The following is a 20,190-nucleotide window of genomic DNA, read 5'->3' on the forward strand; positions in this document are numbered from 1 at the left end:
TATATACATTTACAAGTAGGCTATGTACTGTATTTACAGTACATGCATTCTTAAATTTAGATTACTTTTTTTCTGTACTATATTAAAAACTAAAATTTATTTGTTTTAAGCTTAAAATAGATCCTTATTAACCATACATTATTAAAAATGCATTACTAAATAAAATACAGAACCGGATTGGCAATTTATGGTTTAGCCTAGTGACAAGTAGATTTGGAGACAAGTAAATTCGACTTACGTTGTTTTTCGACTTAAGTCGTTCTCCTGGAACCAATTAACGACGTAAGGCGAGGTATACCTGTACAGTATTTATTTTTAATATTACCAATATGTCATCGAAAAGAAAATGTGTTGTATTATCATTAAAAGACAAATTAATATATTTGTTTTGATTATCCAAATTTTTCCTTATCCGGACTACCTTCATCCCCAATTAGTCCGGATAATCGAGCTTCTATTGTATATAAATTAAACCTACATATATTATTTTATAATTTCATTATTGAGATTTAAAATATATTTAATCTATAATTTACTACTTAGTAAATTATTTAAATCATTATACTTGAATGTAAATATATTATTCATTCTTGCTTTTTTGTTTCCAAATTATATTATATACATTTTGATAATGAGTTTTTGCAAATGATAACACAGGAGTTATAGCAATAGATGCTTCATTCTTTTGTATTTCTAGAAAACATTTCATTACAAATTGATTCATATGACTTACATCATCTGAATGAGACTGGAAATCATTGATCTGTATACATAGAAATATAAGATTCAAATTAAAACGTTGTTTCTTTATTTAAATAAAAATAAAATAAATTTGTTAACATAATTTTTACTTACATCCATCCAACAACATTCTGCAATTTCATTGGTGCATTTTTTGATGCAGCCACCTACAGGTTTCATATGACAAACAAAATAGATATCACTGCAATCAAAAATATGTTTGTGATGATGACGAAATAACACCAATTCTACAAATTCTGTTTCTATTCCTGTTTCTTCTAATACTTCTCGTTTTGCAGTATCTGCAATATCTTCACCTAAATTTGTCAATTATGAATCACAAAATATCAGTAATTTTAATTTATTTATAAAATTTTTATAAATATGTAAAAATTGAAGTAATTTCTTCAAAATAAAACCTGGATTAGCATATCCACCAGGAAATTTCCAATGAGCTTTAGCTCCATATTTTTCTTGAATTACTAAAACTTCATTCTTGTCATTGACAACTAAGCCTCCAACTCTTAAAAATTTAATAAAACAAAGAATAATTTAACACATATATAATCATCATACATTTATAATATTCATATATATTTTTTAATATTATAAATATATAATAAACCATCAATACACCTTTCTTGCTGAGATATGTTTAATCAAAACACTAACGTTTTTGACCTAATACAATAGGCCATCTTCAGGTGTAACTGAAATTCGAACGTATTTTTAAAAACAACATTTAAATGACAGAATGTCTGAACATTGTTGTTTTTAAAAATATGTTCTAATTTCAGTTACACCTGAAGATGGCCTATCATATTAGGTCAAAAACATTTGTGTTTTGATTAAACATATCTCAGCAAGAACGATGTATTGATGGTTTATTAAATGTTAAAAGCTGAGTTGGATATTTATTATAAATATAGACATACTAGCTGAAGCACACAGCTTCTCTCAGGAAAATAATCATATAAAGGTAATCATATATAAAAATGTATATATGAAAAAAATTTGTGCTTATAATATAATATAAGCACAAATTTTAATATAATAGATCCAATCAAAAACAATTTTATATTGAAAAAAATTCTGGGACTCACTGACAATCTGACATGAATGAAAATGAGAATGGTAATATGTTCAGTACTATGTACAGTACATTTTGTTGAAATAACAGACTGACCAATTTTTACTGATGTCTGCTTTTGTCTATTAATGACCACATTAGCATATTGAATTTCAATTTCATTTCACTTCATGTTCACCAGTCTCTGGGCCAAAACTTCTTATTCATGTGAAAGACCTTATTAAAACCAGGTATGAATAATTTACTTTTGCAAATTATATCATAATTTATCAAAACTTATAAAATCAAATGTTTGGAAATAGAAAGCAGTCTATATCCTTTCCAGGATTATTTTAAATATATGTACAAAGTTTCATAGAATTCGGTTCAGCTACTCTCACATTACTCAAACAAACAGATATGATTCAATTATACAATTATTTATTTATTTTATCTTTCAGTAAGTGTTTTCATTCCACAAACACTCTTTATGGAAGTTGGTTGCACAATTTCAATATTATAACAGATGTTTAAAATATTTGAAAACTTTGTTAAATTTCACAATAATTTAATATGAATGTTATATTCTGTAATTTATCCTTACTTGAAATTAATTAATTAATTAATCATAAGATCAAATTATTATCCTCCAATTAATTCTGCATTATCAGATGGTTTTAAAAAATAAGTGATGATTATAAAATACATAAATTGTGAAAAATTTTCATTCAAAATATAAAAACAAATAGGTATGATTCATTTATACTTGCAGAATGATTTTAAAGTTCAATAAGTTGGAGTTTATTCACTAACCCATTCTAGTTAGTTAATATTAATTGAATATTAAATAAAATGATTATAGAACAAACTGCAATTATGGTAAAGAAAAAAGTTATACTTTTGATATTGAAAATTTTTATCTTTACAATTTTTAGATAGAACATCATTATTTCATAAAATGATGCATGATTATAATATACAAGTATAAAAGATTAATGCAATGACAAGTATAGATGATATTAGGGCTGTGCACACAGGATTTTGAAGATTTAACTCTTCCTGTTTAAGAATTTAAAAAATTAAACAATATTGTATAAAACTTATATTTATTTTGTACCCATTTAGTTTCTCCTTAGTCTGCTGTATTGTATTACTCTATACATCTATATTATAAAAATTAATAAACTATGTTATGGAAAAATAACATGCTTTTTTAAAAACTCTCCATTTAAAAATCCTTCACACAAACCTGGGTGACATCAAATTTTTGTAAATAATACATTCCACTTAATTAATTAATACTTTGTGTATTAATTAGAGAATTTGTAAAGTAAAAAGTTGTCAGCAACTTTTATGGGAAATAGGTAAATAACAATAATTTACACCTTTACAATATTTTTAAAATTTAACTTTATATACAGGTAGTCTACAACTACAACAGATCTTTCTTTCTCTCTCTCTCTCTTTCTGTTCTGGAACATCCTTTGTAAGTCAAACATGGAAAATAATGACAATAATGGGGTATGGTTCTCAAAGTGATACATAAGTCTACATAATATTGTACATTGTAATAAGATACTGTGCATATGTACTGTACTTATTAATACAATACAACAACACTGTTTAGGTTTTAGGTGTATTTCACTTTCACAAACATTTCACAAAGAAAGCAAACTACTCAATTTTTTCTTGGCATTCATAAAAGAATAACATGATTTTTGCTCAACAATAATATCCTAATGGATTACAAGAAATACAAAAATTGTTTTCAACTAAACATTATTGATTTTAAGGCTTTTAACACAATACAAAAAATAAAATACAGTCGACCCCCCTATAACACGGGTTCCTATAGTTCGGATTCTTATATCACGGTGAAAAAATTGTGACAGCATTCGTACAAACATGCTAAAAAACTCATATAATTCAGTAAAACATCATCGCCAACTCATGTTGTGACAGGATTGGTTGAATCTAGACCAATAGCGGATATTGCACAAACCGCTGAGTTTAAACGAGCAGCGGACCTACTAAAAACCACTTATTATTTAATGTCCATAAAAATTATATTTATATTAATGATGTCTCCAAAGTTCAGCAAATTTTTCGCAAAAAAAATAATTTATCAGGAAGCATGCAAGCGCCATTCAATGACAAGCTCCACGACGAAAACAAGCTTAAGCAATGGCGTGGTCAAACGGTGCACACTCGGTAAGTAATCCTACAATTTTTTGTTTATAGCATAGTTTATATAGATTATTCCCAAAAAATTATACGTATTTTGGAAATGTTGAGTCAAATTAGTTTAGAATTGATTAATTTTATGGAAGAAACCTTTCAAACAGACGTAGTCCGTAAACTGCATACGTTCCGGGCTGTGATTGGCTGGACTCGTAGAAAATGGATTCATAAAAACCGGAACATATTTACCGTGTTATAGGGGGGGTCGACTGTATTGCAAAAGAACTATGGGACAACAATCATGTAACAACTTTTTATGTATGGTACCTATGTTTACTGTGTTATCATCACAACATCCAATATATTAAAAAATACTTATCTATATGAGTATGTGGATATTGAGGCAACAAATTCGGTTCAGAACTTAGTAACCATTTTGTCAACATCAAATATGATGCTTTGGCATGATGAAATTCAAAACCATGCTGTAAAATTAAAAATAGATTGATTGGTTGGAATCAGAGAATTTTGATACAAGAGAAATTACAAATAATTTTCATACTTTAAAATGTTCAAAAATTACACAAATAAAAACTGAAAAATTAAGCAAAGAGATGAGAAACATACATTTACAAGTATTGGTATATAGGAAGCTTTGCTTCGAGGAACATGAAACCAGACTCCACGAATTCCATTGTTCATCCACTCACTTAAGGAAGCTACAAGAAAAAAAAATTAGATAATTTTAATGTTAAAATTTAGCTTGAAAAGATAATGTTGTATTTAATTTTATAAGTTAATAGATCTGAAGTGATAAGAATTACTTAATAGAATGTGTAATACATTTATTTAAATTTTTGGGTAATAAATTCATGGTGAAAAATGTATACTTTACTGATCTAAGAAATAATTGATTTTATATATTAATATAAATACTAATTGAATGCTATAAGCTTGATTTGTTTATGAAAATCAATTATTAAAAATAATATTGCATTATAATAATCATAAAAATGGATGAATCAGAAAAATTTAAATTTATTGTACAAACATTAATTCTTACATTGGAAATGTAAGCATCAAATACAGTAATTTAATTTTAAGAATAAATTAAAGACATATTTTCTAAAATTATAATATAGTTTATATATGGAAAATACATTTAATGTAAATAAAAAATCATCCTCTCCATATAAAATAAAGTATTAATAATTTAACATAAAAAATTATAATTAAAAATTATATAAGAACAAATAATTAAAACTTCTAAGTATACTAAAAGAGTAAATTTCATAAAATTCAATGCCACAAATATTACCCAACTTCTTTCATAAATTCCAGCACTCCAGTATATTAATAAAAACTTCAGTACAGTTTAAACTGAAGTTACTTTTCTGGATTACTTTTTTTTTAAATTTTAAAATAAATAAAGTTCACTGTAGCATGTAAAAAATCAAAATATCCTATGATCATGAATTATGCAATTGCATGACCTAATGTCATATGAAAGTTGAAAGTCATAAGTTTATTACAAACAAAACTGTATAAATCATTTGCAAAACAAATTCCAAAATGGAAATAAAAATTTATTATTTTCTAAAGAAAGATAAAACTAAAGAGATATTGCAAAACTAATCACAAATATATAACTCTAAAATGTAGTCATATTTAATTTCTGATAAAGAAGCTTTTACTTAAAATTTGAATAACTTACATCCAGTAACAGCTTGGGGTAATCTTGAATCAACAACAATAGTCCATTTTAATGTAGACCATATATACATTTATCAAACATATCAAAACTTAATTAATTCAAATTTATTAACTCTCAAAATTGTGTTCAGATCACCACATTTGTCTATAATTCAATTCACAGATCATTGGTTAGTTTAGTATATACAGTTTTAACCTTTAGCATTTCAAGATGTTTTTAATATGTGTAACTTGCAAATCCAAAAAACTTTTTTATTTAAGCAACTGTTCCCTGTTATTTTCTGTAACACTATGTCATTCTTCTTCAGATATGTTTCATCATCATCAATATCACTCTAATATATTTTCTGGTTTTACTTTCTTTTTTTACACTCTTATGTCATTTACATCACTATTGCTCTCAGCAGAATACTGTAATTACAGTAGAGCATCGTTTATCTGAATCAATTGGGGACTGGGGTTGTTCGGATAACTTATTTTTCGGATAACTGATTATGTACAAAAAAATATATTAACCTATCCCACATTGAAATTTTTTCTGTTTTGTGTAGCTTTGCATTGAATTTTTGTCGATGTTAAGTCTAACGTAAATTTTTTAAAATAATAATCGTGGCTATTGTATCATTAAAAATGATTTCTTTATTTTATACAAACAAAATAAATATATGGAAAAATATAAAAACAAAAAAAATTATACTTTAGAAGTTAATCTAGTATCAAAAAGGTTCGATTCAGCACAACACAGTCCAACAGGAATGCTTTCGGTTAACCAACGTTTTGGTTGATCAGCTTTTGGATAAACGAAGCTCTACTGTACTTTCATTTTCCTTTACTACAGTATCTTTCAAATTTCTATACAGTTCAAAATCGAATTTGTTTTTACATTTAGTATTTTCAAAATTGTCACAAGTCTTTTTTCATTAAACTTAAGTAATGATTTGCACTCACAATATTATCATAACAACATATGTATAGTTGTGATATAGATACATGTTGTCATAGAAAGTGCCAGCACACAGTCACAATTTATGAAACAATGTAGTCATAACAAGCTTGTGGAATTGTAATATACACTATGCATGTTGCTGTAAGGACAACAGTAAAGTTATGGTATATACTTTTGATGGTACTATAGTGGGTGGCACTATTAGCAGAGGCATAGCTACTGTGGAGCAGTTGGAGCAAACTGCTCCAGGCACACAAATCATGGTGGCACTAAGTTAGAAATGGTAAAATAAAAACTTGTAAAAACATTTGTAAAAAAAATTTTGTATTTAATAATTAATCAATTAATTATTAGATTTGAATCTGTTTGACAATTATGTACACTTTTTAAATGCTTATAACTTGCATATCTTGTCACGTCATCTGATAAAAATATTCTGAAAGAATCAGAATTGTTACAATCAACATATCCGTCCAATGTTTTGCCTAGTTTTGGACCTCAACTGCTTCAATTTAAAATGTGTTTTTATACTCAGGTAAAAGAAATTACTTCTAAATGCGAAGTTGCCAAACTACTTTTAATTTACACTGCAGCCTCAAGTAACTTTTCTCCAACATTATTGCAGCATACCTCATTTTTTTAACTTTACAGGCAACGACAGCAACAGCAGAATGAAGTTTTTCAGAACTAAAATTAATCAAAACTTATTTAAGAAGCAGCATGTCACAATACTGTCTTAGCTCTGGCTACTATATCAATTGAAAAAACAATAGCTTGTCAACTTGATCTGGAGAAAGTGACTGACTGATTTGCAAACAAAAAAGTGAGAAAACAACAATTTTGAAGTCTTTTTTTTTTTATTTATTATTGTATTATTATGTATTTGTCATGAAACTAAACTTGCATACATTTTGTCAATATGGTTAATATACTATATAATAAATATTAGCGATGTTGCAGCCAAAGTTTTCATTCTCTAAAACGTGAACTTGGAATGTCGAGTGCCACTATCTTGTAAGTAGCATTTGACGTTCAATGTTTATGTTTTAGAGATGAAAACTTTGCCCACAACCTTGCTATTATTAGGTACTCCATAATTAAAGAATTATATTTTGTTTTATTATTATATTTATATTTATTAAATTGAATATCTTATTGTTAAAATGCCTTGAATCTCAAATAAATTGTTATTAAGTAAATGGATAAATTTAAATGGAAATAATTAGATATATGTTTTTAAACTAAATGTTAAAAATATTTTGATTTAGTTGAATATTTGATTTTTAAAAGTAATTTTGCGAGACCTCTTTCGAGAAACAAGGAGGCACATCAATTCTACTTACTCCAGGGTGCTGAATATATAATGTAATAGGGTGTAATAGTCAGTAGCTACGCCACTGATTACAGTTGTATACTATCAATGTTAACATAGTGTCAATGGGTTAATATTAATATCTAGCAATTAATTACCCAGATTTAACATTATGCTATTATATTTAACATCTTACCTTTAAGTATTTCTTCAAATTCTACATCAGAAAATGTTATTTCAGCAGTCTCAACTGTAATACCATTATATCTGTAACAAAAAATTAATTTGAAGAAACATGCAAACCAAAATTTTTATGTTTGCATGACCTAATGTCATATGAAAGTTGAAAGTCATAAGTTTATTACAAACAAAACTGTATAAATCATTTGCAAAACAAATTCCAAAATGGAAATAAAAATTTATTATTTTCTAAAGAAAGATAAAACTAAAGAGATATTGCAAAACTAATCACAAATATATAACTCTAAAATGTAGTCATATTTAATTTCTGATAAAGAAGCTTTTACTTAAAATTTGAATAACTTACATCCAGTAACAGCTTGGGGTAATCTTGAATCAACAACAATAGTCCATTTTAATGTAGACCATATATACATTTATCAAACATATCAAAACTTAATTAATTCAAATTTATTAACTCTCAAAATTGTGTTCAGATCACCACATTTGTCTATAATTCAATTCACAGATCATTGGTTAGTTTAGTATATACAGTTTTAACCTTTAGCATTTCAAGATGTTTTTAATATGTGTAACTTGCAAATCCAAAAAACTTTTTTATTTAAGCAACTGTTCCCTGTTATTTTCTGTAACACTATGTCATTCTTCTTCAGATATGTTTCATCATCATCAATATCACTCTAATATATTTTCTGGTTTTACTTTCTTTTTTTACACTCTTATGTCATTTACATCACTATTGCTCTCAGCAGAATACTGTAATTACAGTAGAGCATCGTTTATCTGAATCAATTGGGGACTGGGGTTGTTCGGATAACTTATTTTTCGGATAACTGATTATGTACAAAAAAATATATTAACCTATCCCACATTGAAATTTTTTCTGTTTTGTGTAGCTTTGCATTGAATTTTTGTCGATGTTAAGTCTAACGTAAATTTTTTAAAATAATAATCGTGGCTATTGTATCATTAAAAATGATTTCTTTATTTTATACAAACAAAATAAATATATGGAAAAATATAAAAACAAAAAAAATTATACTTTAGAAGTTAATCTAGTATCAAAAAGGTTCGATTCAGCACAACACAGTCCAACAGGAATGCTTTCGGTTAACCAACGTTTTGGTTGATCAGCTTTTGGATAAACGAAGCTCTACTGTACTTTCATTTTCCTTTACTACAGTATCTTTCAAATTTCTATACAGTTCAAAATCGAATTTGTTTTTACATTTAGTATTTTCAAAATTGTCACAAGTCTTTTTTCATTAAACTTAAGTAATGATTTGCACTCACAATATTATCATAACAACATATGTATAGTTGTGATATAGATACATGTTGTCATAGAAAGTGCCAGCACACAGTCACAATTTATGAAACAATGTAGTCATAACAAGCTTGTGGAATTGTAATATACACTATGCATGTTGCTGTAAGGACAACAGTAAAGTTATGGTATATACTTTTGATGGTACTATAGTGGGTGGCACTATTAGCAGAGGCATAGCTACTGTGGAGCAGTTGGAGCAAACTGCTCCAGGCACACAAATCATGGTGGCACTAAGTTAGAAATGGTAAAATAAAAACTTGTAAAAACATTTGTAAAAAAAATTTTGTATTTAATAATTAATCAATTAATTATTAGATTTGAATCTGTTTGACAATTATGTACACTTTTTAAATGCTTATAACTTGCATATCTTGTCACGTCATCTGATAAAAATATTCTGAAAGAATCAGAATTGTTACAATCAACATATCCGTCCAATGTTTTGCCTAGTTTTGGACCTCAACTGCTTCAATTTAAAATGTGTTTTTATACTCAGGTAAAAGAAATTACTTCTAAATGCGAAGTTGCCAAACTACTTTTAATTTACACTGCAGCCTCAAGTAACTTTTCTCCAACATTATTGCAGCATACCTCATTTTTTTAACTTTACAGGCAACGACAGCAACAGCAGAATGAAGTTTTTCAGAACTAAAATTAATCAAAACTTATTTAAGAAGCAGCATGTCACAATACTGTCTTAGCTCTGGCTACTATATCAATTGAAAAAACAATAGCTTGTCAACTTGATCTGGAGAAAGTGACTGACTGATTTGCAAACAAAAAAGTGAGAANTACTTTCATTTTCCTTTACTACAGTATCTTTCAAATTTCTATACAGTTCAAAATCGAATTTGTTTTTACATTTAGTATTTTCAAAATTGTCACAAGTCTTTTTTCATTAAACTTAAGTAATGATTTGCACTCACAATATTATCATAACAACATATGTATAGTTGTGATATAGATACATGTTGTCATAGAAAGTGCCAGCACACAGTCACAATTTATGAAACAATGTAGTCATAACAAGCTTGTGGAATTGTAATATACACTATGCATGTTGCTGTAAGGACAACAGTAAAGTTATGGTATATACTTTTGATGGTACTATAGTGGGTGGCACTATTAGCAGAGGCATAGCTACTGTGGAGCAGTTGGAGCAAACTGCTCCAGGCACACAAATCATGGTGGCACTAAGTTAGAAATGGTAAAATAAAAACTTGTAAAAACATTTGTAAAAAAAATTTTGTATTTAATAATTAATCAATTAATTATTAGATTTGAATCTGTTTGACAATTATGTACACTTTTTAAATGCTTATAACTTGCATATCTTGTCACGTCATCTGATAAAAATATTCTGAAAGAATCAGAATTGTTACAATCAACATATCCGTCCAATGTTTTGCCTAGTTTTGGACCTCAACTGCTTCAATTTAAAATGTGTTTTTATACTCAGGTAAAAGAAATTACTTCTAAATGCGAAGTTGCCAAACTACTTTTAATTTACACTGCAGCCTCAAGTAACTTTTCTCCAACATTATTGCAGCATACCTCATTTTTTTAACTTTACAGGCAACGACAGCAACAGCAGAATGAAGTTTTTCAGAACTAAAATTAATCAAAACTTATTTAAGAAGCAGCATGTCACAATACTGTCTTAGCTCTGGCTACTATATCAATTGAAAAAACAATAGCTTGTCAACTTGATCTGGAGAAAGTGACTGACTGATTTGCAAACAAAAAAGTGAGAAAACAACAATTTTGAAGTCTTTTTTTTTTTATTTATTATTGTATTATTATGTATTTGTCATGAAACTAAACTTGCATACATTTTGTCAATATGGTTAATATACTATATAATAAATATTAGCGATGTTGCAGCCAAAGTTTTCATTCTCTAAAACGTGAACTTGGAATGTCGAGTGCCACTATCTTGTAAGTAGCATTTGACGTTCAATGTTTATGTTTTAGAGATGAAAACTTTGCCCACAACCTTGCTATTATTAGGTACTCCATAATTAAAGAATTATATTTTGTTTTATTATTATATTTATATTTATTAAATTGAATATCTTATTGTTAAAATGCCTTGAATCTCAAATAAATTGTTATTAAGTAAATGGATAAATTTAAATGGAAATAATTAGATATATGTTTTTAAACTAAATGTTAAAAATATTTTGATTTAGTTGAATATTTGATTTTTAAAAGTAATTTTGTGAGACCTCTTTCGAGAAACAAGGAGGCACATCAATTCTACTTACTCCAGGGTGCTGAATATATAATGTAATAGGGTGTAATAGTCAGTAGCTACGCCACTGATTACAGTTGTATACTATCAATGTTAACATAGTGTCAATGGGTTAATATTAATATCTAGCAATTAATTACCCAGATTTAACATTATGCTATTATATTTAACATCTTACCTTTAAGTATTTCTTCAAATTCTACATCAGAAAATGTTATTTCAGCAGTCTCAACTGTAATACCATTATATCTGTAACAAAAAATTAATTTGAAGAAACATGCAAACCAAAATTTTTATGTGAGACATAACTTATGTTTATATTTCATAAAACAAAGTGCTTCTTAACAGAATTTATTAAATTCATTCTAATTAAATATAAATAATTATTTGAATAAATTTATACTAATTTACAATTTTATAAGAAACATTTTAATAAAATACATTAGTTTGAAATCTGTTGTTTGTATTTGAAGAAATGGCCATTCTAATTACAATCCTTGGATAATTTATATATTTTAAAAGAAATTTATTTTGTTTGTATTAAACTCTCCAATATACATTTTTTTAAGTTGAATGCTGGTCATTTGCTATTTTTAATATAATTATATAAAAATTATTTTTGTTATATAATCAAGAAACCAAGAAAAACATTCACTGATATACCTGTAATTGTAAATAATATGAAAAATGAAATCACAAAGTAGAACTTCTGACCTTTCAACTATTAATTATTTAGAAAATTATAACTAAGTATGTACATCCCTTTATCATCATCTAAATGTTTAATAAATAACACTTAAATTTCAAGAATCTACACTTATGTTTCATGAATCTTTAGCTAGTTTGCCATGATATATAGCAACAGTGGCCAAACTGTGGCTTACAAGCTACATGAACTCTTATAGACCCTTATTGTGGCTCCTATATATGTTTACAATTTCTTTTTATAAACTTAGTACATACTACTTACATATATATAATATTTTTGTAAATTTTCTCGCTATTACATAGTGTAACATACACAGATCTCACAACTTATGCTTGAACAGGCAACTGAAAGCTTAGGATAAATTCATAAAGTTGAAGGATTTAAATGATTATTTACCTAGTCAGACAAAGTATCATTAAAGTAATAGTGATAACTGTATGTAGTTAAAATACTATAAATAGATAATGTGGTTCTCCAATAGACATTCCAATAGAGCAGTGTTTCTCAATGGGGGCGATATCGCCCCCATGTGGGCGTTTTTCCATGTTGAGGGGGCGATTAGTAATAGTTTATATTTTGGGGGGCGAAAAACAATTTTCTGGGCGATATAGTAAAACTTTATATTAAGAATAATTAGATATTTTATTCGTTATATCGTACAATAATTAAACAAATAACATTATTAGTCACTAGTCTATGCAGTACGAATTTGCCGTTAGTCTTGGCCCTCGACATCGGTATTTTGTAGTGAAGGGGGCGATACTACGTAACGGTTTTACTGAAGGGGGCGATACTACGTTGAAGGGGTGACGATTCGTTAGAGGTTGAGAAACACTGCAATAGAGGATGCTGCTCTTGTTTATTTCCAATAGGCAGTATATGGCTCCTATCATGACACGGTTTGGCCACCCTTAATATATAGTATCAAAGATGAGTCTATATTAGAGTGGAGAGTACAGGCTATATGAATTTAACAGAATCAGAAGCACATCTCAAGTCACTGGCATATACTTCTTTAAATACTCTAGAACAGTGGTGACAAACCTATTATCCACAGATAATAGGATTGAATGCTTACAAAGTATTAAGTTTTTTATACATTATTTGAAAAAAAGGCATATTTCAAAACTTTAGGACCCTGCTTCACATTACATAAAACTGTTGTGAAAAGTCTTAAAAAAAGACAAATTATATCCCTGATAGAAAAATTCTCATTAAAAAAACAAAAGATTTCCCATTAAACAAAATATTTGTTTTTGTTATAATTACATTATTATTTTTCACTTACGTAAAGTTTATTGTTAGTTTTCTGATATGTATTGAGTAAAGTAAAATTTGTAGGCATTTTATGTTATTTTTTAAAATACTCAAATTGAATATTTAACCCTTAATTTGGAGTTACTAAATGTCGAATCCAGTTTTGATCTACCTTCAGTCATTGCTGCTCTAGAGCCCCACTTGAATAATGTACAGTTTCCAGCCAAGATTTGGAAAATGACCTGTATTAATCATCTGTTTTATTATGTAGTAAACTTTGAACTTAGACATTATTATACTATTAAATAATGATACCCTTGAAACCAGCAAAAATTAGAATGTAGGCAAACATTTTTGCCTTTAAATTTAATCATTCTCAGACTATATCATTCTATAATGAAATGCATTTAAATTTAAATTTCATGTTCTTTCAAATGCATGCATGTTTGATCTTTTGCAGATATCCATTGCCTTACATAAATTTAATTTATATAAATTAAGTTAACAAAATACAGATATAAATTGTCAAAACAAGTTCACGACTTTTCCTGCAATGAGATTATATAAATCTTTCCCTATACTAGAGGAAGATTCCTCTCAAGTGAGAATACTGACTCCTTTGGATCAAAAATGCTTTCAAGTTTAAAGGACATCTATGAAACTAGTAGAAAGTTATGAAATGATATTCTAAGAAAATGAGAATTACAACTGTCTTTAAAAATAATGCATTTCTTGTCACTAGTGATGTCATAAGACTCTCACTACCAATTTCTTGTTTTCTTGTAAGTGCTATGATGTGTTTTATGAATACGAAATATAAAATATTGTTAGTTTCTTGTAACTTATGATATCAGAGAGATACTATGTCATATCTTATAAGACGTTTGTGAATCTGGACCCTGGTGGGTAAACAGCTTGACATGTATCCTATATTTACTCTTTCCTTATTGAGTAGACTATCTGTTAGACAGACTTCATACACTTCAGGGATTCCATTGGTATCCTTGAAGTGGATAATTGGTGGATACATTGGTATAGTAGAATTTCTTCTGTACACTAATCTAATTCTTCTTTAATGGCTCATCTATTTGTATATTTTATTTAAAGATTTATTGAACATAAGTATCTATGTGTTTTTTGTTCTTTGTTTTCTCTCTGCACTCAAATTTTGTTTAGATTGGAATGAACTGGCAATTCAAATTTTGTTTAGATTGGAATGAACAATTCATTAAAGATTTGTATAGAAAATCAATAATTCCTCATATAATTTAATATTTCAAGTAGAGTATGTGTAATTGAGATGACTAACTTTCAAAGCAATAGATTTTGACCCAGGCATTTTGTTTCAGCTGGATATGAGTAGCCAAAGAGGTCTGATATATCTGGACTAAATTTCAGATTACAAACGTAATCTGAAATTTAGTCCAGATATATCAGACCTATCTCTACTTATTTAATTGCCTCATTGAAAGTCTAGTTGAATCAAAATTAGCATGAAATAAAAATTCCTTTAGTGCCAAAGAGTGGAAAAAGCAAACAATTTTAGACTGAATTGTTACTATTGTTAACATAAAAAAGATAATCAAAAATATTACTTTAAATTGGAATAATTGCTCAAACTAGATTTATTCATGTTTACAACAAAATCTAGTTCAAAAATTATATACAGTAAAAACCCAATTTAATGTTTTTCAAGGAATTGGTGAAAAAATACATTAAATCACAGAATAAAATCAAACATTCTTAAAAAATATTTGTGCATATGAATTCAGAATAAAGTGATGAAAAACATGTATTATCAATATAAATGCTTCAAATTCTATTTATTTCATACAATATAATGTACAATGATTGGCACCTCTAAACATGTTTTACACAAAGATAACAAATTGTTAAGCTGTTTTTGACAGTATTCAAGGATACTTGTTTGTTTCCTAATAAGGATTAAATGTATTTTCATTGCTACAGTTTCTGAGTTTGAACCATAAATACATTTTTGTCAGTATCATTATAGCTATTGTGCATTAAGTTCAGTGGTACTGTACTGTACCTTATACTAGGGCAGATCTACATAGAGACTAATAGGGCTTAAGCCCTGGCTTGATGTCATGATGAGTGGCATGATTGTGTTCCATCAGTATAAGGTGGATCTACATAGGACTAATAGGGCTTAAGCCCTGGGCCCTAAGTATCAAGGGCCCACAAAAATTGAATTATCATCATAAATTTTTAATACTTTTTCATTAATAATGAGCACTTATCATGTAGTAAAAAATAATTAATATTAATAATATAATAATTTTAAACCCCAATTTAAAGATTCTTAATCTAACAAAAAATGGGACTCTGTTGGATTTCAATAAGCCCTAGGCCCAAAAAAGTATAGATCCACCCATGCTCATACTTCAAATTTTTGTTGAATTTTGCATTTGAAAAAATTTGCCTTGGCATTCTAATGAAGCTTCAAAGTTTGAACTGTGTGTGCAGTGAAAAACTGCACTCAAAGAATAAATGTTATGTATCCAAGTCAATTTTTGCTCTTGCTCTTGCATTACACTTGTATGTTTTCAGTGCTTTTTTTGCTTTATTTTTGGTGTGTTTGGTATATAATGTATTATGTATTATTTGTCAACTTTTAACAATCTATTTCTGCAATATTTCTTTGTTGACAGCTTTTGGGCACCCCATAAATTTTGTATCCTTTATTTCAAAATTTTCCAAACAACTTTTTAAACCACATTTGACATAATTTAAAAATGCCAGACAGTATATTTACATTGTATACAGGTTAACCACACTCGTTTATAGGTACTGGTATAATATATAATAAACTCCCAACAACCTTTATATGACCAGTAAAATATTTAAAAGTACTACAAACGTTTTCAACCATTATTTCTGGTCTTCTTCAGCTTAAAAGTTCCGAGATTCGAATAGCAGTTGTGCTTGAAGATTTAAACTTTTTTTTTAGAACGTATGAACAGTTGCATATAGATTTATACTGCATGTGCATACTAAGTATAGCATATACAAACAAAAGAATATATCAATATATTTTTTTACACACATAAAAAACGGTGGAGATCCGGATTAAATGGGGTCTTCGCATTCATAATAGATCTTCCAAGCATTAAAATATTAATCACATCCTTGGAGTTGATGCAGTTATTGTGAAACCCAGTTTTGTATATTTTGAGAGTTTCTAGCGAGTGTATATGTTCTCTTTGGCAAGATAGATTAATTATTTGCATGTTATGCAGGTCAGATCTTATGCCCGGCTTTTAATATTTACAATATATAAAATACAGAAGATACAAAAAATTTTTACTAAGGAAGATTGTTAATTCCTGGTGTTGGACCTTCACTGTTCAAATAACCAAGCGGAGCTCTGGGCTATGCTCAGAGCCTTAATCACTGTAACAACTAATCAAAAGAAGTATAGGGGCAATATTAACTTTAATACCGACAGCAGATATGTGCTGAACATACTTAATAATAGCAGCAAAAGTACTGAAATAGGAATAAAAGCCAGACAACTAGCCAATAATCTAAACAACCGAAGAGCCTTTATGTTTAATTGTACTCCAGGCCACTCTGGTGTTGAGGATAATGAGGAAGTGGACAGGCTAGCCAAAAGATCTGCCTCCCTGGAGTTACACTATGCCTACGATAAGATCCCTGTCACGAATATCAACAGACATATTAATAACAAAATCGTGAACATCTGGCAAAGAGATTGTGAAACCTCCAACACTGGCAGTCACTTATAAATTCTTCCCTTCTATTAAAAAAAGGCAACACCTAACCTATATAAACATTAACTATATTACGACACAATGCTTCACCAGCCATGGCAACCTACCAAGTTACCTGAGCAGATTCAAAGTAAGGGACAACGCTACTTGCAACTGTGACTGTCAATCTGTGTGCGATATTTATCATGCTCTCTTGGACTGCCCAAAGCATGATGCTGCCTGCCAGCCGCTATACTGTCTCACCATTCAAAATGGCCAAAACTGGCCACCCAGCCTAGATTTCTTCTGTTCTTCTAAGGAAACTTACTAGGCCTTCGAAACTTTCACCTGTTCTCAGCTACAACTAATCAACCACACCAAGCTACAACAACAACAGCGGCAGCAACATCAGTAACAACAACTATATCAGCAACAATAGCAACAGCATTAGCAACATCAATAACGACAACAAATATAATGGCTGCTGCAACATCAGGTCATTGACTGCATCAGCATGGTGGTTTTTGGTGGCTTGCTGGCCTTTTGTCATCCTGCTTTTATAAGATGTTATACCTTCATTCAGTCTCCAATGTACTCAACTATGTAAATTTACACATTCATCATTGCCAGAAGGGCACTTTGTATATTTATGTTTGATTTATACTGTAATCTTGTTTTGTAATTTTGTATAGTATCTTGCACTCTAGCAATTGCCATAAGCTTTCATATCTTCTTTCACACTTTCCTTTTTTCCTTCATTTTACACTTGGTCTCTTATTCCTTTCCTCTTCCTTCCATTTCTTATAGGGCTAAGTCTGCCGCTAAATGACAGACAGCTCTTGTACTCTTTAAGTAAAGTAAAGTTCCTGGTGTTGGAAAGGGTGGAAATGAAGACTTTTTTGTATCTTCTGTATTTTATATATTACACATTTGACATGTTTAAAGTTTTGGAGCATATCCCCCTCCACATTACAATATTTTTTTTACTGTTTGTAGAATATTATATTCTTTCTGCTTTTATATAAATATGCTTTTCTTATCCAAAGACATTACAACTTAATTTTATTCAAACAAGATGTGAAGTAAAGAGTTTAAAGTAAGATTTTAAACAAAGAATAAAGTCTCACATTATCTTTAATATGTTAAACTTCACAACTGTTATAATTAAATCACATAACTATTAAAATGCTGAAGTCAACGGTGTGCACAACCAACAAATGCAATTTTTGTTTTATTATACATTATTTATGTATTTTATTTATTGCTTTCACTTTTAATTTATTATTAGGACATTTGTGTTATTTTACCTTAAATTATGTGTATTTGCTATTTTAACTTTATTGAAATGGGTATTGTTTAGGGTCTGGGAGTAGATTAATTCACTTTCTGTTACTTCTAATGTGAAAAATTGATTCAGACTTGAAATGATTTGGAGTTCGAATGACCTCTTAGAATGAATTAAATTTGAAATATTAGGCACCACTGTATTTCTTTTTGTATTTTGCACTTGTTGCCATAATGCCATATCTGGATTTGTAATGCATAGGAATACTGTATCAGGATTGGAGAATCTATAATTCCTAACAGTAGACTGAAAATTGACTCAATATTGCTTTACTATACTACCTATGCCAATCTCTGGATCCAGCAATAATTGCTAAGGCATCAAAACTATAGAATATAGATGTCTTATCACTCTCACGGGGCAAAATGATCTCGCTAATTCATCTCCGATCATCCAAAATGAAATATGTTACTTTTTTAAAATGTTATTTCAGGTAAAAATTCATCTAAGGATTGAGTTTTTGATGTATTAAACCCAAAAATATGCAAAATTGAAAACACTAAATGCTATAACATTAACATTGTGGTTTATGAAGATTAGAAGTAATTGGTGAAAAATATGTTAAATTGAGTTTCTACTGTATTTCCAAATAATCTAGTATTTCTTGTAATAGTTAATATATCATTTATAAAACTCAGAATACAGGGCATTAGACATGATAAGCAGAATATTTCAGGACCATCCCAAACAAATCCAGATTCTTGGTGAAATTGATATATAAATAATTTTTAATTCTCCAAAATACTATTGTAAACACTTGCTTCCATTGTTTTAAATTACGACATACGATTCGTATGATAAAAATGGACGATCCGATTATGATTAATTAATAGATAGTGAACTTTATTTACATAAATTCCAATAAATTTAAAATATTAAATTAATATTTAGTTCAAATCGATTATATTGCATCACTGGAATTTGTTTATTTAATTTAATTTAAATGCAATGGCTTTTAAACAAAATACTTTTCAAGCATTGTAAACTTTGTTTTATTAAAAATGAATAAACTGTTGGAAAATGTTATTTAACCTAGTAACTACCTGTCTTTTTGACAAACGAACTGCTTGCCGGTTGCAGAGAATTCTGAAGCCATCGAAAACAACTTAAGATGTAATAATTTCGACTTTAAGGACAAATTATGCACTATCTGAAATGAAAAATTTATTTTAATATTATTTCTATAATTAATAAATAAATAGTATCAAATATAAAGTCGAAACATTTAATTTATATTAAATAAATTTTTTTTTTACAATTTCACGGATTAGATATCACTCACGTGCCTGAACATACAACATATGGAAGTTGCCATCTTGGAATTATAAAAGGCGATACGTTATAGAGGTAACTTCATTAATTTTATAGATATTAAGAAAGATAACGATCAAATAGAAA

At 28.3% G+C, this 20,190-nt stretch overlaps 2 protein-coding genes across 4 annotated transcripts in view; one reads left to right on the forward strand and one right to left on the reverse strand.

The window, feature by feature from the left end:
- Nucleotides 1-550: 550 nt before the first annotated feature.
- LOC111620422 (nudix hydrolase 8-like) lies at nucleotides 551-20,186 on the reverse strand. Of its 3 annotated transcripts, none has more exons than XM_023362339.1 (8): nucleotides 20,075-20,186; nucleotides 19,836-19,942; nucleotides 11,926-11,996; nucleotides 4,619-4,710; nucleotides 4,371-4,476; nucleotides 1,161-1,265; nucleotides 856-1,058; nucleotides 551-763 (listed from the first exon to the last, which is right to left on the reverse strand). In XM_023362339.1, the coding sequence occupies exons 1-8, from the start codon at nucleotides 20,105-20,107 to the stop codon at nucleotides 581-583; spliced, it is 900 nt and encodes a 299-aa protein (XP_023218107.1). In that variant the 5' UTR covers nucleotides 20,108-20,186; the 3' UTR covers nucleotides 551-580. The 3 variants fall into 3 exon arrangements, with proteins under 3 accessions (XP_023218107.1, XP_023218108.1, XP_023218109.1); XM_023362340.1 differs by having other exon boundaries at nucleotides 20,079-20,131; XM_023362341.1 differs by having other exon boundaries at nucleotides 20,049-20,101.
- Nucleotides 20,064-20,190, forward strand: part of LOC111620423 (density-regulated protein homolog) — a 41,973-nt gene continuing 41,846 nt past the window's right edge. The window contains exon 1 of the mRNA XM_023362344.1: nucleotides 20,064-20,139. The gene's annotated coding sequence lies outside the window, so the exon portion shown is untranslated. The remainder of the gene's footprint in view (nucleotides 20,140-20,190) is intronic.

Source organism: Centruroides sculpturatus, unplaced genomic scaffold (genome assembly GCF_000671375.1).
Source record: "Centruroides sculpturatus isolate CEXI.00-Female unplaced genomic scaffold, Cexi_2.0 scaffold143, whole genome shotgun sequence".
NCBI lineage: Eukaryota > Metazoa > Arthropoda > Arachnida > Scorpiones > Buthidae > Centruroides > Centruroides sculpturatus.